Source organism: Solanum pennellii, chromosome 2 (assembly GCF_001406875.1).
Source record: "Solanum pennellii chromosome 2, SPENNV200".
Lineage (NCBI taxonomy): Eukaryota > Viridiplantae > Streptophyta > Magnoliopsida > Solanales > Solanaceae > Solanum > Solanum pennellii.
Window position 1 is genome coordinate 54625698 of NC_028638.1, and position 21604 is coordinate 54647301.

General features: G+C 33.6%; 3 protein-coding genes across 9 annotated transcripts; all 3 read left to right on the forward strand.

Annotated features, from left to right (window-relative positions):
- The first annotated feature begins 39 nt into the window (after nt 1-39).
- Nucleotides 40-9292, forward strand: LOC107011582 (CSC1-like protein HYP1). 5 transcript variants are annotated; one of them, XM_015211136.2, is made up of 11 exons: nt 40-226; nt 785-1185; nt 2533-2685; nt 3587-3650; nt 3737-3946; nt 4686-4874; nt 5437-5735; nt 5840-6116; nt 7123-7398; nt 7857-8090; nt 8860-9292. In XM_015211136.2, the coding sequence occupies exons 2-11, from the start codon at nt 905-907 to the stop codon at nt 9025-9027; spliced, it is 2151 nt and encodes a 716-aa protein (XP_015066622.1). In that variant the 5' UTR covers nt 40-226; nt 785-904; the 3' UTR covers nt 9028-9292. The 5 variants fall into 5 exon arrangements, with proteins under 5 accessions (XP_015066622.1, XP_015066623.1, XP_027770453.1 ...); XM_015211137.2 differs by having other exon boundaries at nt 793-1185; XM_015211138.2 differs by having other exon boundaries at nt 41-226; nt 785-1279.
- A 2477-nt stretch (nt 9293-11769) lies between these two features.
- LOC107010541 (ethylene-responsive transcription factor ERN1-like) lies at nt 11770-13563 on the forward strand. The gene has a single exon (XM_015209827.2). The coding sequence runs from the start codon at nt 12049-12051 to the stop codon at nt 13291-13293; it is 1245 nt and encodes a 414-aa protein (XP_015065313.1). The 5' UTR covers nt 11770-12048; the 3' UTR covers nt 13294-13563.
- A 2354-nt stretch (nt 13564-15917) lies between these two features.
- On the forward strand, nt 15918-21143 carry LOC107009159. Of its 3 annotated transcripts, XM_015208432.2 has the most exons (12): nt 15919-16162; nt 16867-16921; nt 17127-17168; nt 17414-17756; nt 18060-18143; nt 18565-18645; nt 18881-19016; nt 19107-19269; nt 19361-19489; nt 20052-20246; nt 20350-20472; nt 20602-21143. In XM_015208432.2, the coding sequence occupies exons 4-12, from the start codon at nt 17504-17506 to the stop codon at nt 20725-20727; spliced, it is 1290 nt and encodes a 429-aa protein (XP_015063918.1). In that variant the 5' UTR covers nt 15919-16162; nt 16867-16921; nt 17127-17168; nt 17414-17503; the 3' UTR covers nt 20728-21143. The 3 variants fall into 3 exon arrangements, with proteins under 3 accessions (XP_027770039.1, XP_015063918.1, XP_015063921.1); XM_027914238.1 differs by lacking the exon at nt 18565-18645 and having other exon boundaries at nt 15918-16162; XM_015208435.2 differs by lacking the exon at nt 16867-16921.
- Nucleotides 21144-21604: the final 461 nt, after the last annotated feature.

Consider the following 21604-nt stretch of genomic DNA (forward strand, 5'->3'; position numbering starts at 1 on the left):
TTTAAATTATTAGTATGTCTTATATTATCTCACAAATTCACAAGTGCAAACAAAGCGAGAGAAATTTGGAGTTGGGGAAAAGCATATAGTTTACTTAAAAACTCCACTGCAACTCTTTTCGTCCCTTTTCTTCATAGTAAAGTAAAGGTTTGACCTTTGGATCTCTCATCTCTATCTATCTTCTTCATTAGGATTAGGGCTACAAAGTTCGTATCTTCTGTTTAAGGTAATTAATCATCATTCATCACTTACTAGTACTTGTTTTGTTTTCAATATGTTTCAATTACACATATCCACTCTAATTAACAAAAATAACTTAACAAGGAAGTGGAAGATTTCTTCATGGAAAATCGTAACTCCTCTCTAAGTAATGATGCAAAATTTGCAATAATTCGATTATCTTCAATTTACGGAAGAAACAAGAATTGACAGAGGAGAAATGATTTCCAGACTAATGTGTGTGTCTGTATGTGCAAGGAAGGAGAAACCTTTTTATGTCTGTTTACTTACTTTACCTTCCTCCCTTATGTTCTGGAGCTTCGTAGCCATCATCCGATGACTGAGAAAGTACCACTATATCCCAGCCAAATCCATATTACCCTCTTATAGCTAATTTTACAGCTAATGACAACTTAAACAACAAATTAGTTAGCTTTTTTATTTAGCTGTTGGACTTATAACCAGCTTTATTCATGTCATTACATCTACAAGTTGTATTGCAGTTGCTTCCTTGTCATACTGATCTGTTAAGACAATTTTGAGTTACAATCTTGATTGTTCATAGTTTTGCAGCTGCGATAATCTGCATTCACGAGTGTTTATTATCTGTGCTATTCATATTCTGGTGCTGTTGATTTGAAGAGCTCATGTTGTAAGCAAACAGTTCAGTGAAAGGATTTAAGGAATGATCCTCTCAGCACTTTTGACTTCTGTTGGAATAAATCTTGGACTTTGTTTTCTGTTCTTCACATTGTATTCTATATTGAGAAAGCAGCCAGGAAATGCAGAAGTTTATGCACCACGCTTGGTTGCTGAGGGGAGATCTCAGCAAATCAGTAATTTCAATTTGGAGAGACTTTTGCCGTCAGCTGGTTGGGTGACAAGAGCATGGCGACCCTCAGAAGCAGAGCTCTTAGCCAACTCAGGCTTGGATGCTGTTGTTTTCATGCGCATTTTTATATTCAGGTTACTTAAGCACTGTTATGCGATGAAGGCTTGACGAGAATAATATGTTTATTATAGCTTCTGTGCCGAACTTCACACCTTATGTTTATTTCCAGTGAGTGACATTTGCATTTTATTTCCAGGATTTGCCTTAACTAGATTAATTGTTCAATAATAAACCTGCCAGTTGTAAAAATAGGAAAGAGAACATATGAATGGTGCAATACACCTCTGATTTTGCTAGATGGAAATGTTTGGTGTATTACCCTAAAGTTGACATTTGGGTCTATGATAACTGTCCATGTTATTCTTCCACCTCCACCAAAAACGTTGAGGATGTCAAAGTGATCTTTTATCCTTACCATTGTAGTTCTATGGTGCAGCATATGTTATAGCAACAATTCTGCTGAGTTATTGGCAACTTATACTCGTTACTGAAGAGACTAGGTGTTGACTAATATTGCTTGTGTCGCAGAGACAAGGTATTGGCTAGTGTGAGAAATAACTGAAGAGATTAGGAAAATGCTTTTCTTGATTACTTTATGATTAATATGGAGTTGAAGATACACCTATTTATCAGTGTGAAATATACAATATATGTTCACCATGAGATAAAATATAATCACCAACTTAGTACTTCTAACACTACCACTGGAAATTTTAACACGCCCTTCAAACTTGAGTTTGCTTACTATGGAAACATGGGAGCAAGTAGTCAACAGAAAGTGGGCTGATTACTTTTGTCAAAAAATTGCCAGAAAAGTAGCTGAAGAAGTTGTTTGTTGGAATCTGGCCAAAAAGAAACCAGTAACCCTGAAGAGATTTTTTTTTGTTGCTGGCTGACGACAACCTTTCCAATTTTGGGAGCATAGCTGCTGGGGAGGTTAACTAAAATGAAAGCAGTAAACTTTGAAAGAAAAAATATATATTGCTGGTAGGAGATCCCGGTCTAAAGCCTCCCTCTGATAAGCCAAAACACTCTTTGAATTTCCACCAAGTTCATAAATGTTTTTATTGCCCTGTGAGAAATAAGAGGTAATCAGAAGCATGTGGAGCCTGACTAGTTTGGTAAGAAGATGCATCTATCTAAAGGCGATATTTTAGGTCAATATCAGACACTATCGAACTTGATAACTTAACACTTCTAACTCCTTATTTTGAAGATAAGAAGAAAACAACAAGTCTACACCTCTAACATTGTAAAACTAACATTAAACTACAAGTTCAAAAGGGAGTTAGCGTTGAACAAGTTTTCAGTATTCATTCAAAATCAGAACGCTGAATTTTGTACCTTAATCTGGATCCTTACTATTTTTTACTGTTCATGTTCATTGTCTTGAGCTAATCTGGTTTCCCTTATCTCAACAGTGCTAAAGTTTTTACCTTTGCTGTCATCGTGGGGATTTTCATTCTTCTGCCTATCAATTACATGGGGAAACAACTAAGTCTTGATTTGTTTGACTTGCCCAATAAGTCTCTGGAATCATTCACTATCTCAAATGTTGACGACGGATCAAACAGGTAAACTGAAGACCTCCCACTCAAAATTTATTCAACTATGATGTCAAAGAGTTTTCTCACTACAAGAATCTATACATGGTGAAAAGTAAAATTGACCTTTGGCAATATGAAATTGGATCACATTCTTGTCTCTCCATGAAACTGAAATCAGTTACCAGTCTTAGTCTTTCTCAATTTGTACTGGTCTTCTCTTTGTTGGTGAAGCCATAGATTTGGTAATGAAGTGTCTATATCGGGATCTCAGATTAAAAAAAATCTTTGATATTATGCTGCTCAAATAGTGGTGTGACAGAATCTGGTCTGTCGGATCCTTGATGTATATTTCAACAAGAAGCACATTGTTATCATTCCAACAATCGAAATTAAATGGAGAACAACTATGCAAAAGCCTCATATACCTTTTCTTTGACATGTGCGTATAATTCAGTTTATCTTTGACTAGAATTTATGGTTGCCTTGATACTTGTTCATATATCTTTATTTCTCAATTTGGATATCTTCTACGACTTATGTATTGTCTTGTTAAATCGTATTTTATCTTTCTCTTTCAGCTCTGCTAATGATAGCAGAATGCATGTAATAAATCACATACATCCTAAAGTTTCTCAGCCAGTCACTAGTTATCCCAGACACTAGAAACTATTTGATATTTATCTGCAGAATGTTCAAAGTGGGTCCGTTAAAGAAGAACATTGTTATCATAGTTTTCAGTAACAGCTCCACACCTAAGATTCTGCATCTTATACATCAACGCATTATGGAGTCAATGTCTTGAACTAGTTGTATCTATAAATCATTACCAATGATACTTGAGAACGGATCATGTAATGCATTGGCAAGATACATTGATATCGGTAGTTGGCACTAAAATCTGAGAGAGTTATTTGTTTTGTCTTTCAAGGTTATGGATCCATTTCTCAGCTGTGTATATTTTCACAGCAGTTGTTTGCTATCTTCTTTACGTTGTAAGTGATTTGACGCATCTTTTGTTTTGTTTCTTCTTCATCCTTGCTAAACTTCAACTTACAGTGAAATACCACCTTATTTCCAGGAGTATGACTATATTTCAACAAAAAGAGTTTCATATTTTTGTTCATCAAAACCTCATCCACATCAGTTCACCATTTTAGTTCGAAGTATTCCAGCTTCATCAGGAAGAAGTTACAGTGAAACAGTTGAAAGTTTTTTCTCAGAGTATTATCCTGCTACATATCTTTCACACTGGGTTGTCCGGCGAGCAAGCAAACTCCAAGGTCTCATTGTAAGAATGATAGCCACATTAACTTCAGTTATGATAGAATATTTCTTTTTTACCATTTCTCATCACTTGTTAGTTATGTTTTTCTGTTTTTGAGTAGACATAATTCTTTTATTATTCTACTTTGTTAAGTAGAAGTTGGTGTGTGCTTATACCCTCTTATTTTTTTTACCTGTTAATATTTTTCAATAAAGATATCCCAGTCAATGCTCTTTTTTCATTTGCTGAAGTTGCTTCGAAATTTCCTTTTTTCAGATAAGGAGCTTTCACTATACGTTTTATCTAATAAAACATGGTAGAATGTGGTTCATTATACAGTGGAAACACATTGGTGAATGACATGTTCCCATCTATTATCAAGTCCTATATTCCTCAAAATAAAGTTCGTCCCAGTTCCTGGATTTAATATCTTCATGTCGACCACCAGATTCTGTTGTATTTCACAGCTCCATATTGTTATGCTTATGCATTATCTGATATTGCCTTACATGAAATCTTTCAACATGCAAGAAAATGAAGTAATGTAAATGTAGCTTACATATTGAAAGTGAAAGTATCACAAGAACAATAATTTAAATTCTCTGACATTTTGATTTGTCGTTGTTGTATAATAAGTTTTCTGTGAAGGCGAGTCTTTCACTATAGTGGTGCAAGCAGAGTTATAAACTTATAATTTGGATGCCAGAACGTATTGAGCAGTTTATTATTTTGCTGTGGCGGTCTGTGCCATTTGTTTGTGCAGAAAAATTCTAAAAGGTTGTACAGGAGGCTTGTGAACTTGAAATCAGCAAACCATGATCGAGAAAGGTTCGGGCGTGCTGGTTTCATGGGACTTTTTGGACAGAGAGTTGATCTACTTGATCACTATGAAAAGAAGCTGGAAGTTATCGAAGATAATGTAAGGGCCGAACAATCTTCATGTCTGGGAAAGGTAATCATCAGGGTTTACATGTTCTGATTGTGTATGCATGATGCTTGTTTCATAATACAGAATTGTATCTGGACATGGCTTAGCACTTGTCTTTTTAGTAGTTACTTTCTGTCAACATGGACAAGCGTACTCTACTTGATGTGTAAAGTTATCAATACATTACGGTTTTAAGTGCAGCTGGTCATAGATGCATTTGAGAAGCAAGCTTAACCAAGTCATGCAGTTAAACTACGTGATTTATCTAACAAACGAACTTGCTAAATCCTGAAATTATTCAGAACAAACAATAACTGCTGAAGAATTTTGAATTTAAAATGTGGCAGACTGACAAAAGAATGAATATGAAGTCATTCCACCACCACCATGTTATTGCTTACCTCATATGTATATGTTGCAATAAAGATACCCAGGTGAAGTGTAGAAGAAAATTAGTTTTGAGATGCTATTGTCCATTTTATTGGTCACTAAAATGTTACATGTTCATCTATTTCCCATCTTTCTTAAGTTAGGCTTCATGAATATCTGATTATCTTCAATTAATTATGCATATCCTATATAACAGGAGGTAGGAGCTGCCTTTGTATCTTTCCGAACACGTTTTGCCGCAGCTTCAGCTACACACATGCAGCAAGGTGTAAATCCTACACAATGGGTCACTGAGCCTGCTCCTGATCCAGAGGATGTGTATTGGCCTTTCTTTTCAGCATCATTTCTAAAGAGATGGATTAGCAACCTGGTGGTTGTTGTGGCATGCATCCTCCTTACAGTGCTATTTCTTATACCCGTTTTAATAGTCCAAGGGCTTACACATCTTGAGCAGTTGGAAATCTGGTTTCCCTTTTTGAAAGGATTGCTTAGAATGTAAGTGGTAACTGAAAACTTTGGGAAGTTTCAGCTTAATGAGCATGTTACTATACTTTCTGATGTCTTTGCATGGTGGTAAAATAAGTTAATGTGCCTTGCAGAGCATTTGTTAGCCAAGTGATTACCGGATATCTTCCTAGTCTTGTACTTCAACTGTTTCTCTATGTTGTGCCATCCATAATGATTATGTTCTCATCCATACAAGGATACATTGCTATGAGCCAGATAGAGAAAAGTGCATGCATCAAAGTTCTTTGGTTTACTATATGGAACATTTTTTTTGCAAATGTGCTCTCTGGATCGGCTCTCTATCGAGTTGAAATTTTTCTTGAGCCCAAAAATATTCCTGCCATATTAGCTGTAGCAGTTCCAGGACAGGTGAGTGTGGTTCAGTTATCATTATGTCAATCATCTTCTTGAAATAGAAGAAGTTTGATCCCTAAATATGTTTTAGAAGGTTTATACAATATCAACTGTAGCTTAATCTATTGTTTTTGGATAAATTGTTATCAATGTTTGACTGATAAATAAAAAGGAGAATTTTGGGACACAACAAGCTACATTTGCAAGAAAACATGATGGAGAAGTGATTTCATCGCTTATTTTCTCAATTAAGACAACCACGTAATTGCTTTTTGCAAATATCTTTGCAGTACAGACTAGGGTACATTGGCCACCACATCTATTTTCCTGCAATATATAATGTTGAGTCTAATTTTGATTAGGATGCTAAGTAAGAGGGTAGAGTTAACCATTTGATTTTTGGACAATAACTGAAATAATCTTGACCGCATGTTTACAGAACACTTGGGGTTAGTGTTGATCTCTGCAGCTGATGTTACAGAAGGATAATTTAGCTAAGACGAGAAATGGTAAAATGATATTTGAAGACTAAAGTGAATAGGTGCTCCGCTCTTGTGGAATATTCTTGCAAAAATCTCTCTTAAGTGAACTTTTATTTTAAGCATTTTCCTACCGAACTCACGAGAAAGTTCATTTTTTATTGGGATAAATGGTTACTATTAAGAACTAAACATGTTGGTAGGATAGCTTAATGTTACCTCTTTTAGCATTTTGCATGGATATGTCTATGGCTTTGACTTTGTAAAAAAAAATAAAAGATCGACGGCTTTATGTGATTAGTTGAGTCACTAGAATCATTTGATGTTTTCAAATGAAATATTGTAGAATGCAACCGGAAGGCAGAGATCTATGACATCTAATTTTATGTGGAATATGGATCTGATATGCCTGTTTAAGTACTGTTTGTTATACTAAATAACACTAATGAGAAAAATAACAAAGTTCAAATGTTTGATTGATACGTACTTATTGAATAATCAACAGTTACTACTAGAGAACTGAGTTCCTATTCGTCTTGCAGGCAACTTTCTTTATCGCCTATGTGGTTACATCTGGATGGACCAGCACTTCCTCAGAACTTTTTCAGCTGTCGACGCTCGTTTTCAATTTTATAAAGAGAAATATTTGTAGGAAATATGATGATGAGTTTGAGGTCCCTTCAGTTCCTTACCACAGTGAAATTCCCAGGATTCTTTTGTTTGGCCTCCTTGGTATAACATACTTCTTCCTTGCTCCCCTAATTCTGCCATTCCTCTTGGTTTACTACTGTCTGGGGTATCTCATCTACCGGAACCAGGTTGGTTGCACATTTTTTACATTTTTCTTCTGCTTCCTTGGGATACATAAAAATGATGAATTCTATTTTGTGGGACCCTGCTAACGCAGGATTCTTTGTGCACGGGCTTCCCTTTTTCTTTTTTCTTTTCTATTTTCTGGGAACTGGGAAGTATACTGCTGTTGAATTGATCAGTGAGGTTAAAGTAGGACCCTCACTTTTTAAAAAAAAATTGATATGATGATGACATGAATGAGGTTAAAGTGGAGACATATGATAAGTGAGGATTTCATATTGCTGAATGTATTTGCTTGGGACTGAAGCATATTTGTTGACTTCTTGTTGATGTTGTCTTCTGACTCTTTTTCAAATGTGATAAATATTGGTTGTTATTTTTGGCTGTTGGAGAGATCTTGGTGAAATATCAAAATTCTGTTGGCTTGCTCTGGTTGATCATGTTTTATTAATTTTTTGAGCAGCTGCTGAATGTATATGCACCCAAGTATGAGACTGGTGGAAAGTTGTGGCCTATAGTACATGATTCTATGATTTTCTCCTTGATACTGATGCATGTTATAGCCATTGGAATATTTGGGCTAAAGAAACTTCCTCTCGCTTCAAGCTTAACAGTTCCTCTTCCAATCCTTACTCTTGTGTTCAACAGCTATTGTAGGAGACGCTTCCTACCTATGTTCAAGTCTTATTCAGTCGAGGTACATCTGCCTTGTTCTTTACTTGTTTTGTAGCTCATGGTTTATATAGCTGAATTCGTAGAGTTCTCCTCTGCAGATCTTATTAGTCATTAATAAGCACCTAGTGCGGAAGTTGTTTCTTTTCTTTTAGCCATTGTTGATATGATAGTCCTTTTGGGGTTCTTGGAAAATTCAATTGACTTGGCAAACTTTTTGATTTGACAATTGCCCTATTTGGTAACTTTGTGAATCTGAACATAGCTCCCATGCAATTCTTGCGGAATATTGAGAAGCATTTAAGCATACTATAAATAGAACTGCTAACCATCTGTTGTCTGGTCTCAGTAACAATATGCAGCAATTTAGAACACAGTTGCTGATAGCTGCACTTAATAAAGGGCGTTATATCTTGCATCCGGTGACTACATTGATGATGCATATTAGTGAACAATCAAATGTACATTATTTAATGAATGTCTAAGTGACTTGATTGCTTATTTTAATGTAAGTCAAGGAGGATTACTGTGCTTGGCTAGAAAGTCATTGTAACTGTAACACTTGAAGGTGACATTTTTGCATTGAGCGCATTGCATAATCTAAATATGAATATTATCACATATTTTAGATTCCATATACGTTGCTATAGAACCTGAGATATTTATTAAATGATTACATGCTCTATTGATTGAGCAGTCTTGTCAATTCTAAAAGTTGTATAGGCTCCTTATTTGAGTTGTCATTTCCTAACATGTATACTGAATGTTTTTCTGCCTTTCTATGAGCGCTACAGAGTTTGCTAAAAAAGGATAAAGAGGAGCAAAATGATCCTACAGTTGCAAGTTTTCATGAGAGACTAGCCACAGCATATCAAGATCCAGCACTGCTGCATGTCGGATATTCTGGAAATAATGCAAGTATCATTGCCCCCCTTCTTGGTACTGCTGAAGTTGATGCTTAGGGTGTAATCGAGCTATTGCTTACTGTAATCATTTAACACTTTTAGTTGGCAAACATGTGGGTATGTAGTTTGAGTTCAATCTGCTAGTTTGTATAACTCCAACTTTTTAGTTCAGTACTTTGGATAACTCCACTTTCTAGTTGACACTGTCTTGGATAGTCAAAGGTATATTTTTTTACTGTCAAGAGACTTGATCAAGAATCTGCATACCAGAAAGTCCACAACTAACTATAAAGACCTGATCCTTCAGGAATTTTAATGCCTATTTTTATTCTTATATGGAGGAACTAGAAAAGGTCAAATGTGCATCACCCCAAAGCTACTTGAATTGGTCAATTATTTGCAGTGATCATGAAGTGCAAACAATTGCATTAAAGATATTCATATTTGTGCCTGATGTCTCCATTTGTGTGTGATAACTTTTTGGCTTTCAGTTTTTAATGCCTTCTCGTTGGAATCTTATCAGTCCCTTTCTGAACGAATGATAATTAATGAACTATTATACATCAAGTTACATCACAAGCACTAGAAGAATTGTTAATCGTTTTGGAACTTCCATGTGGAGGATTTGGAGTGGCTGTTGACATTTCTTTTCTTGATTATGTTGAAAAAATCAGTTTTAAGCCTGACCAATTCATGGATCATTTGCTAAGTGGACTAATTTTTACATTTATAAATAATTGGATCATGACAACAGTGTACTTTTTACTAGGAAACTAGCATCGACACACAAATATATTGAGCGAGAATCCTTACGTGATTAATTACAAGTATATGAACATTCGTGACTTGTAAAAATCCTGACTTCATCTCAGATATATATTGTTTAGGATATAAACATATTTTATCTAAAGATTTTTTTTATGTATTCGAGCTTAAATTCAAAATCTCTAATTAAATGTGATAGAGCATAACCATCGCACGACATTTTTCGCTGTTAAGTAAATGAATTTCCACTTGGCATGCAACTACTAGTGGGTGTTCTACGGCTAATTTAGCAAGGAATGAAATAAATAAAACCAGCACAACGGACGTAATTAACATTTTTTTGCCTCTTTAACTGCTTTTTTTGTTTTACCTTCTGTTGTTTGTTTATAAGGCGTTCGACGCCGAAAGAAAAGAAGTTCCATTTGCAAGTGACAAGATACTCTCTCTAGTGAATTTTTTTTTAAAAATGTTTGGTTAATCATACAAAGTTATGTTATCAACCTTTTTCTATTTGTATGGTTCCACATTTAAATTGACATAAAAACATAGTAATATTGTAACTAACACCAGCTACTCAAATGTGCATATCAGCTGCATACTTTGATGTTTGGAAAAAAAACTCCACTTAATCTAGTGATATTGAGGAGTAATTTACAAAATAGTTTCTAAATGTGCAAAATTTTAATTGAAAAAAATAATAGAAATGAACATCGAAATCGAAAGTATGAAAATTTAGCTAAGCTGATTCAATTTAGCTAAGCTGATTCTTGTTAGGAGGCTTACCATATAGTATATATATTTTTCTTAAAATATTTAACAGATGGGTTAATAAAGTACGTGCGGTGGAGATCGTAAAATTCTTGCAACATGGGTGATGAGTGTTAAGTGTATATGAACACAATCCCACATTGATATTAAAAACTCTTAAGTTTGCAGAGGGAGTTTGGCCAGAAACAGACAATATGTGTTATGTTAGGTCAACAATAAGTTTTAACGTTTATCACTTGTGGGAATATCGTGGGTATGTTGTTGTTATAATAAGATTTAAAGTTAGGCAGATGCTTTGAGTACCTTTTTTTATAATGAAGGATCATTCTGCAATCTGCATCATGGTTTCCTGTGTGTTTCATGCACGGAACAATGATGCACGATGTCTCTTTCGTAATTGATAATTTCAATGTCCATCGCCTTGAAGATCAGAAAAGGAATTTATTATAATTAATTAATTCATTGATAAGTGACTTATAAACTGAATTAATTATCTTCATCATGTTGTACTTATATAATAACAAGACAAGTGAGATTTATTGTAGTGACCAAACTTATCCCATATACTTTATCCCAGAAAACAAGTTGTATCTCTTAAAATATGAAATCAAGAAACTTCACTCTTTGGCTGGGTCAAACTATACTTAATTCCTCCCCATTTCAATTTACGTGACACACTTTTCTTTTTAATTAAAGAATGATATATTTTTATATTTAGTACTAATATAATTTTAAAATACTATATTTTATAGTTACACTAAGGGCCCGTTTGGATGGGCTTAATAAAAACAGCTTTAAAAAAGTACTTTTGAAAGTGCTGAAACTTATTTTTAAAATAAGCAGTTATGCGTTTGGATAAAAGTGCTGAAGTTGCTTTGCCGAACGTGAAAAGGGAAAATGGAAGAAAGAGATGTTAGGGTTATGTGGGTAATTTGGAGATTGTATAAAAATATTAAGGGCAAAAAGATAAAAATGTGGTCAACTTAAAACAGCTTATAAGCTAAAATAAAAAAAAACACCCCTATCCCAGCTTTTAACTTTTGGCTTAAAATAAGTTTTTTTTAACTTAAAATAAGTTATTTTGAGTATTGTCAAACAGCTAAATAAGTCAAAAACCAGCTTTTAAGTCAGTTTGACCAGTTTTTAAGCTGAACCAAACAGGCTCTAACATCTATAATTTATTTTAAACTACAAATTTCAAAAAAATCTTTCTTTATTACTTAAACTTTGTATCAATTCGACTAAGGGAGCATTAAAAATCTCAATATTTACAACTCCCTCTTCTCTGTATTATTAATAATAATAAAACTAAATCCTTTTGTTTCTTGTTTCTATTGTTTATCAATCAGAAGCCTTCCATTTGTTGTCACAAGAAGGACAAACAATTTAAAAATCTTAACAAGGTGAAAGAAACTTCATATAAATACCACTTCATACCAACCTAAGTTCAGCATAAGAGCATTCACAAATCCACGACTTAAATTCACAATTCATCGTGTTTTGTGATTGTATTTATATATATACACTAACACTAACACTCGTGCGATGGCTAGGAAAAGAAGGGCGAGTGAGGCACTTGGTGAAAAAATCCGTGATGGTGATCAAGGGAATGTGGTCTGGGACGAAATGGTAAAGGAAACTGGTGTTGCAGCTGCGCTTGGTGGAGCGCGGCGAGCACGGAAGAGATTTGTGGGTGTTAGACAGAGGCCATCAGGTAGATGGGTAGCTGAAATTAAAGACACTATACAAAAAATAAGGGTGTGGTTAGGTACCTTTGACACAGCTGAAGAAGCAGCAAGGGCATATGATGAAGCTGCTTGTTTACTTCGTGGAGCCAATACTCGCACGAATTTCTGGCCCTGTTCTTCATCTTCTTCTTCTACTCCGGCTCTTCCTTCGAAAATCAGTAATCTTCTTATTAATAGGCTCAAAGCTAGAAATAATTCCTTAGCCGCCGCCGCTGCTGCAGCAGCTGCTTCTTCTTCTTCTTCTGATTCTTCTGAGCCTGTGGAAATTCATGATCAGGACAAACATGGAGAAGAATTCAAAGAAGAAGAAGCTTATTTTTCGGATTCGCAGTATATGGAGTATCTCAAAGATCCCGAAGATGTGATTACTGAAAACAACATGATCAGTAATATGAGTGCAAATAACGTAAGCAATTTCACAAACACGTTGGAGGCATGCTTGAGTGACAACGATTATAGTGTAATTCAGCCTGTGAAAAGCGATGAAAACTCGATTAATAATATGATGAAAGTATACTCAGAAGAAGAGATTGAAGAGGTAGGAGATGTAGAGGTAGAGCCAATTGACTTTCAATTTGTTGACGAAATTGGATCATCATGTTACTATTCAGCATTTGAAGAGATGAATTCATCAGAGACAATGGAAGAGGGGATTATTTATGGAGACGAGCCATCGATGCTAAGTGAAGCAATGAGGAGGATGAATTACGAGAGGAAGTTCTCAGCATCGCTTTATGCTTTCAACGGAATAACAGAATGCTTAAAATTGAAGCTGAAATCCGGAGTTATGCAGAGAGAAGGATGTGAACAAATAAGCAGATTGAGAAACGCATGCAAAAGGAACCGCAACAACGAGGAGGAAGAGGAAAAGAAAATTCATAAGAAGGATAGTGAGTACAGTTCAGAAAGTCCATCAGAGACCGGACCATCACCAGAAACTGGATCATCTTCTTCCACAATTTCCGACGAAACTACTTATGATAGTGAATTGTCCCTCTGGAGCTCAATTGATCTACCACCAATCTGCGCATTTTTTGCTTAGAAAAAAAAACCGTTTTCTTTGTTTCTGTTATTTTCAGTATGTTATTGTTGCATCACGCAACTTTTGTTTTCACAGGGTGAAGATGAAGATTACTCTGTGTTCTCCTTCATTTTTTTTTTATCAAGATCAGTACATCTTGGTCTAAAACTAGTGACTTTAACTTAGAAATATGAGTTTGGACTGTGGAATGACTACTTGTTGTCCAACTTTTGATCTCTTCAAAATTGAATTATGCTGTTGAATTTACGGAAATAAAAGCAGGAAGGATACTATAACAAGCAGCTTCTTTTAGTACCAATTTATCGTGATACGTTTATATTATAGTTTTGCAATAATAATAATTTGCTACAACAAGTAAAAAATATTCCGGCAAATCATACTATATTTGATTGTATTGACGTAAATAGGAAACTATCCGAGTCTGAGCAGAAGCTGGTGGTGAAGTTCGAAGTGTTGAGAAATTGGGCCTATCTTCCATTTTTATTAGATCCATATCGGGAGGTCCATGTTTCAAGCGGTGGGCTTATTCTCTACGACAACTTCCTCTGCATCACTTACTTCTTTAGAAATAATTTTGTTGATTTTATGCAAATCACATCATTTTAATATGAAATTATTATATATTCATTTTTAATTTGTAATTACATTAATTCCTTCCTTAAAAGTAATACAAACTGGATATATTAATATGTAGTTCGGGTACATTATAGAGTATTTTGGGTACACTAATATGTAGCTCGAATACATTATAAAGTATCTCGTATACACTATAATATAAATCGAATACATAATATGTAGCTCGAATCCATTAAATACTAGCTCGGATGCATTAATACTGGCTTGAATTAACAATAATATGTAGCTCAAATACATTAAAGAAATAAGAGATTTTAGAGATTTTTGAAATAGAAAAAAATATTGAAAATAAAAAAAATATAAAACGTATATTTCAATAATTTCTTCAATAATTTTTAAATTAGAGCTCCTTTAATTAAGTGCATTATTCAATCTTTTCTTGGAGTATGAGTGTCAATAAATAAATAAATAAATACTAGCTTAATTCTAACACATATGTGCATAAAATATCTAATTTAATGAAATGTTTAGAAAAATTCATATGAACTTTATTTATGATCAAAAAGTTTTGAATAAGTAATAATAAAGTGAGAGAATATATTGATGATGATTTTAAAAAAGTTTGAAGGGCGCCAACTGGTATAGCTAATACATGTAGCGTTATGTATGAAATTAGTTAGACATAAGGGCCATAAAACAAGTTAATTTAATTGTTTAAAGGAAAATCCAAAAATACAAGTGATTTTTTATTTTGGTAACCAATGTACAAGTAATTATTTATTATTAATAAAGGAAATCATAGTAAACAGGCAGTACCACATGACATGAAATCGCATTAAAAATACAACTTTATTAATTATTATCCAGTGATATAATTATGAGTCTTGAGAACATTGCATTATTTATCCATCACATGCATCTGTTTCCCTACGAAAATTCCCAAATATTCTCTTCCATTTTTATAATATGCTACGATGGACCTCTTCGCTCCATTAATTAAATACTAAAATATAAACATATAGTGTATATATATATATATATATATATATATATCCAAGTGGTGATGCGCACAGTCCGTTGCATACCAAGTATTTATTTTTATTATTATAAAAGCTTTAACGTAATGTGAAATAAATAAACTTTATTTGATTTTAATTTTATCATAAATAATTTATTTTAATAATCAATAATAAAAATATTGTTGAAAATTTTTATTATTGTGTATGGTTTCAACCTAATTATCTACAATAAGGCTCCTAGATCTACTTAATTGTTGGAATTGAAGTCATTAATATTTATCAAACGAGAGGAAACACTTGTTAAAAACATGTATGATTTGAAGCACATGCATGTATTTTATTTTTCTCCTCTTTGGTCAGTGACGAAATTAATTCAGTCGTAATTATTAAATATCTAACTAATTTTTTGATGGAAACTTAATAAAGTAAGCTAAAGATTACCAACTAATGATAGTGAAATTTAATAAAGTGGACGGGTAATATACAATGAAGATATTTACTCAATATGTTAGATTACGACATTATAACAATAACAATAACGTGAAATTTCATTAAGCTAGATTAGAAGAGGATAATATGTCATAGTTATACCCCACATATGAATATATGGTAAAAAAAATAATTTTATAAACCTTCGATTCAAAGCAAAATATATCGCTAACATGAAAAAATTACAGATTACGACAATACACTTGATACATGAAGGTTAGTGTATTTGATATTAGATAAATTAATCAGGCAAATTATTTAACTCAGTGTCTATATTATATTTTGAATCGCTAAATTTTGGTGTAATTTAATATATTATTTTACATAATATAGTATAAAATAAAATGAAATAATAATACATGAATTAATGGGAATAGTGGTGCCAGTAACTAAAAAAACAAACAGAAATGTGAAAGGACGTTTGTGTCCCTCCTCCTCTTCGTCTTCCTTGTCTTCCTCCTGGTTTTTCTCATTCCTCTGTAAAAGTTTCTCTATCTATATATTCATAATCACTCTATCAAATTATAACACCCATATATATATATCCATATATATATCCAGAAAAAAAACAAAAAAAAAATAGTTGTGTATATATATATAAATATAAATATAAATAATAAGATCAGTTGGTAAACAGAGCAGGTGCGGAAGTGTGTTTGGATCCGACGTCGGAGTCCACACTTCCTCTTCCTATTCTCTGTATTCCTCCATTTTTGTTCTTTTTTTCTTTTATTTTCAACAGAAAGAGCAGAAGACGCTGGCTTCGTTCTTCCTTCACTATCAAGGTACGTCCATTTTTTCTTCTGCTTATTTGTTGGCGTTGTTGTTGAATCGCATTTCATGGTTTCAAATGGAAGAATATTATTTTGAATTTTTGCTTAATTATTGTTTTTAAGGCCTACTGATTCATAAATTGTTGTCATTATGGTTCTTCGTTTTCATATTTGGTTCTTATATTGGGGTTTTCTGTTTTCACTTTCATTCATCTGAATTTCTACGGAAATACTTTTTTTTCTTTTTCTGCTGTTAAGATCATTATTGTTTTTGTTTATTTGTCTGTTAGGGTGCGTTTTATCCATTACCTTTATGGATTTTGTCCTCTGCTTATTATGATGTGACCCATTTTGTTTTTTTCAATTATAGCTGATCTGACATTTTTTAATTTGATTCAGTCTCCTAAAGTGAAAACAAACTCATCATGTTCATTCCATAACCTTTTGAAAAAGGCAAGGCAACTAATATAATTGTTTTTTCTTTAAAAAAAAAAGTGGATGATAAACAGCTTATCTTGCCAATGGAGTATTTGGGGTTCGTTTGGTAGCTACTAAAGAGATAAATTATTCATGTATTAGATTCTGCATAAGTTATGATGTTATATGATGTTCAATAACTAATTCAAATTATTCATGTATTAGATTCTGCATAAGTTATGATGTTATATGATGTTCAATAACTAATTAGAATGTCATTTATGGAATAACTAATACAGGGATTATTAATATCTGCATAATTCTAGTCAGCAGGCAAACGTCTTCACCTTTTCAGTTAATGTCTTCCTTCTCTTTTTCTTTTTCTTCTTTTCCATCTGCAAATCACATGAAACAACTGAAGTGCAGCTTGTAGAATTTATTTATTTAGATGTATTTTGGGATTCATTGCAAGAAGTTGTCTATTTCAGGTCTTCAATAAATTTGTGAACTGCCAAATAAAGACTAATCTAATGTTGAGTAATTAAATGCTTCTTTGCAGACAGGTGATGCTTAATTTTGGAACTTTTACTGAATTTTGAGAGTAAGATTTAAACTTCTTCAGCTCACTCTTCTTAAATTAGTCATTTTACATATCTTTTTGTTAGTTCATGCACATACCTATGACCGATAATTATTTTCACTTACCGAAATTTGGGGTATGAGTACTATTAGCGACATGGTCATTGAGGCTTCATATGTAACTCCCGCAAGTTGTGTGAGAATAAGGTCGTTGTTGTACAGTACTATAACCAATCATTTCAAAAATTTCTCTTATTCATGTGCCAGGTATCCGTATTTCTTGTGTTCCACCTGGAAGTGGTGTCTCGTATGGGATAGTATCGATTGGCAGAAAAATTTGTCACCTGAGTCAGAGGAATGGGTGCTTGTGTATCAACTCCAGCAATTCCAATCAAAATGAGGAGGAAATTTCCTGGTCGCCCTAGAAAGTACCATGGAAAGAACTCAAAATCTGCTTCGAAAATAAATGGCGATGCAGGATCAATGGTTACAGATATTGCTGTTAGTGAGTTTGTTCACAAAACTACGACCTGCAGAAGATCTGAGTGCTCCAATTCTAAAGTTCATGTTACTCAGATGCAGTGGCACCATAGTCAAATAGATGCAAATGGTATGTGATCTTTCTGTTTCTTATGTTGAACCTTATCCATTGCATATACTTATGATTGATGACAAATCTATCAAATTAAACCATATTAACTGCGAATTTTATTTTGTTGATGGCCTTAAATATAGTTCATTGATTGATGGCTGTATTGTCTATATTGTGGTGATCTTCTGTTGACAAGAAGGACCATGTGATTGTTCATTTTCTTTCAAAGCATTTCAAAAGGAGTTTAGTTGTTTGAGCTACTGACAAATCAGAATTATTTGACTACGATTTGCAATAATGAGCGGTATACCTGCTTTGCAGTTCTTTGCCAGGAGGATGCATGGTTTGACACAGTCAGCATTTTTGAGTCTGACTCAGATGATGAATTCAGTAGTGTTCATGGAGGTAACTACTTTGGTATCTTTATTTTTATACTTATAGAGAATGACTTGTTCAGTGTTTGGACTAAGAACACATCTTTTTCTTTACACAGTGCTTGATTATTAATAGATAACGTGATCATTGGCTAGTTTTTATCCCTTTCATTTAGCTATTGTTATTTATGGGACGGGGTTTTTCATCTTATCTTTAGTGGAAATTTCTGAATGATTAATATTCTCGGAATACTTTTTGCTTTGTGAATCTTAGCAGTCCAAGGTTCTTATAGTCCTTCAGATCAATGTATTTAATTTAATCTATACCCCTTGCAACCTTACGTAGTTATGTACATGTGTTCATTCTCTCTATTACATATCATAGTCTTCTCTACCACAGCTAGTTACTTCCATGAGTTTCAGTGACAAGATCATTAATGCATCAAATTCAGGTCGAGTTTCTCAAGTAAGGAAATCAACAATTATAAGGCTCTCTCTGAGAACATCTGTTGAAGAAGAAAAAAGTGGATTTCGTAAGTACCTTGTGACTTTCCATTTAGTCATTACTCTTCAGTATAAATTGAGTCCCATTTGAGAGAATTTGTGTCATAACCTCCTGGTCATTTTGTAAACTAAGAACAATATAATCTTATTGAATCATGACGTGACAGTCCTGTTTTATTTCCTTTTTCTGTAATGTAAAGAAATGTGCAAAAACTAATGCAAAGACAGCATTGCAATACATTAACCATAATGGTACTCCTGTAGGTGCACCAAGAAAGTATCTTTTGCGTCCCAGGGCTGGGCTCGTTGTTCCTCATTGTACAGAAGAAAAGCCAACAGTAGGAAGTTGGTCTGAGATTGAGCCCTCGATCTTTAAGCTACGTAGCAGTAGTTTCTTCATGTATGCTCTTAACTTACCCTTTTTTGTCAATTAATCGGTCCTGTGGATCTTTCATAATTTAATTTATCCATTTGTTTCTTTGCATTGCAGAGATAAGAAAAAATCACCTGCTCCAAATGTGTCTCCTTATACTCCTATCGGAGTCGATTTATTTTTGTGCCCAAGAAAGATCCATCACATTGCTCAACACGTTGAACATCCTTCTGTAAAAGGAGATGGAAAATTACCTCCTCTACTAATTGTCAACATTCAGGCATGACTGACCCCCCTCATCTCCCTAACAAAGGAAATAAAAGATATTTTAGTTTTCTATACTGATGAAATAAAGTTGGTCTTCTCCACAGTTACCTACTTATCCTGCTCAAATGTTTATTGGCGATGCTGATGGGGAAAGCTTGAGCCTTGTTGTATATTTTAAGATTTCTGAAACTATAGAGAAAGACGTCTCTCCTCAGTTCCTGGAAAGCATCAAGGTAGGTTATGTCTGATTTGTTCAAAAATAGTTTATCTATGTCAAACTTAATTATAACTGACATCGATATTCTCATTTATAATTTATCTTTATCAAACTTGATTATAAGAACTTATACATATTCTCTTATTCTCCTTATCCCTGAAAAGTGTTCTTTATCTGGCATTTGATTTGTTAGACAAGAGAGCTAAACGTATTTTCACACTGTAAGTGTTTCCATCTAATCTGGCATTGATAGGATAAGCGCCTCATAATGTGTTCTCCCCTTTTTTGGCATAGCTTGAAATCTAAGTCTTGCTTGATCGAGATGACAACACTTAACATTGGGATGATTTTTCAGTTCACGTCCATGTGTCCGTTATTTTTCCCCTGCTCCTGGGGCAGGGGTTACTTCCACATGCAAAACATTAGTCTTGGGATTTTCTTGTATCAAACTTTTGCTGACATGTTTCTTTTTACCTTATGAAAATGTGGTGATCCTCTAAGACGTTTACTTTATAGTAGAAATGGCGGATAGGGAGAAATTACTGGACTGATTTTCTTTCTATTGGCTTATGTGACAGAAACTTATCGATGATGATATGGAGAAGGTTAAAGGATTTGCAAAAGATTCAATAGTTCCTTTCAGAGAGAGGTTGAAAATAATGGTTGGGGCGGTTAATCCAGAAGATCTTGTTTCCAGTTCAACTGAAAGGAAGCTTTTGAATAGTTACAACGAGAAACCTGTGCTTTCCCGTCCTCAACACAGCTTTTATGAGGTGGATATATACATATATTTTCAGTGATGATCTTTTACTTACTGCTCTATGTCAGTTAGCCATGTCTTGGCTGTTCTTGACATCAAAATGAATTCTGTTGCAGGGCTCAAATTACTTTGAGATTGATCTTGACATTCATCGCTTCAGCTACATAGCAAGAAGGGGACTTGATGCATTCAGAGATCGTTTACAACATGGCATATTGGATCTTGGTCTAACAATTCAGGTTTCTTGTTATTATACTTTTCCCTTCTTGAGAATTAGAAAATGAGCTCATGCTTTGGCTTTTATAAATGATGTGCACAGATTTAACTTATATATACTGATAACGTAAAAAAAACTCTAAATCCTGTAGGCACAAAAGCCGGAGGAGCTGCCCGAGCAAGTGCTTGCTTGTGTGAGATTGAACAAGATTGATTTTGTTGACAATGGACAAATTCCAACTCTTCTGAGCATTGAGGAAGATAATTGTTCATACTAATTTATACAAAATCAGTGATACATTTGCATATTGCATGGGGGAGTTTTCAAATGGTCCCTTGATGATCAAGCAATTCCAACTTTCTATACAAGCAAATTAAAAAAAAAACATTGTATGATAAGAAATTGTATTCTGAAAGATGAAATTTTTTTAAAAAGGTGATCATGTTGATACTAAGGTCCACCATTTTTCAACTGATCACACCCTTAACATAATTTAGTACTAATAAGAAAAAACCACTATCACTTAGCATTTACTTTATTTAAGATATTGTATATATTTTGAGAAGGCAATTGAGTGTTTTTAAATTCAAGTCTATTTGCTTGGGTGCATATCATGAGACTTGACTATTCGTTATACTATCTTTTAAATTCAAGTCTATTTGCAAGAAAAATAACTCATGTTTGGTGTGAAGAGATTGTTTGTACCATGTGAAAAGATTATATTAAAGCACAGTTAGATTACAACTATTGTTCACTAATTGATCTTTATAAAATTATGTATATTTGAAAGTTTCTAATCACAAACATTTAATTATAAAATGAACATGGAGTATGTGATAAATCAATATGGTGCCTTAATGAGCAGATCATTTAGTTATATATGATCTGCATCATTATTTAAAGATTGTATAAGAATTGAGTCATAATTCAAAGAGTTCTTATGCCTTATACCAAAAAATAAAATAAAATAATTACATGTTAATTCAGTTTGGCTTTTAGGCCACTAATTTTGTTGAGTTGGACCTGAGGTGAGTATGAAGGTTTAAGAACTACACAGTTCATGATTCCTTTATGTTTGAATTTCATCATTGTAATTTGAAAAGATAGTTTTGAGTTCTGAAATTGTTTGCAGGTACACTGAAAATATTTGAATT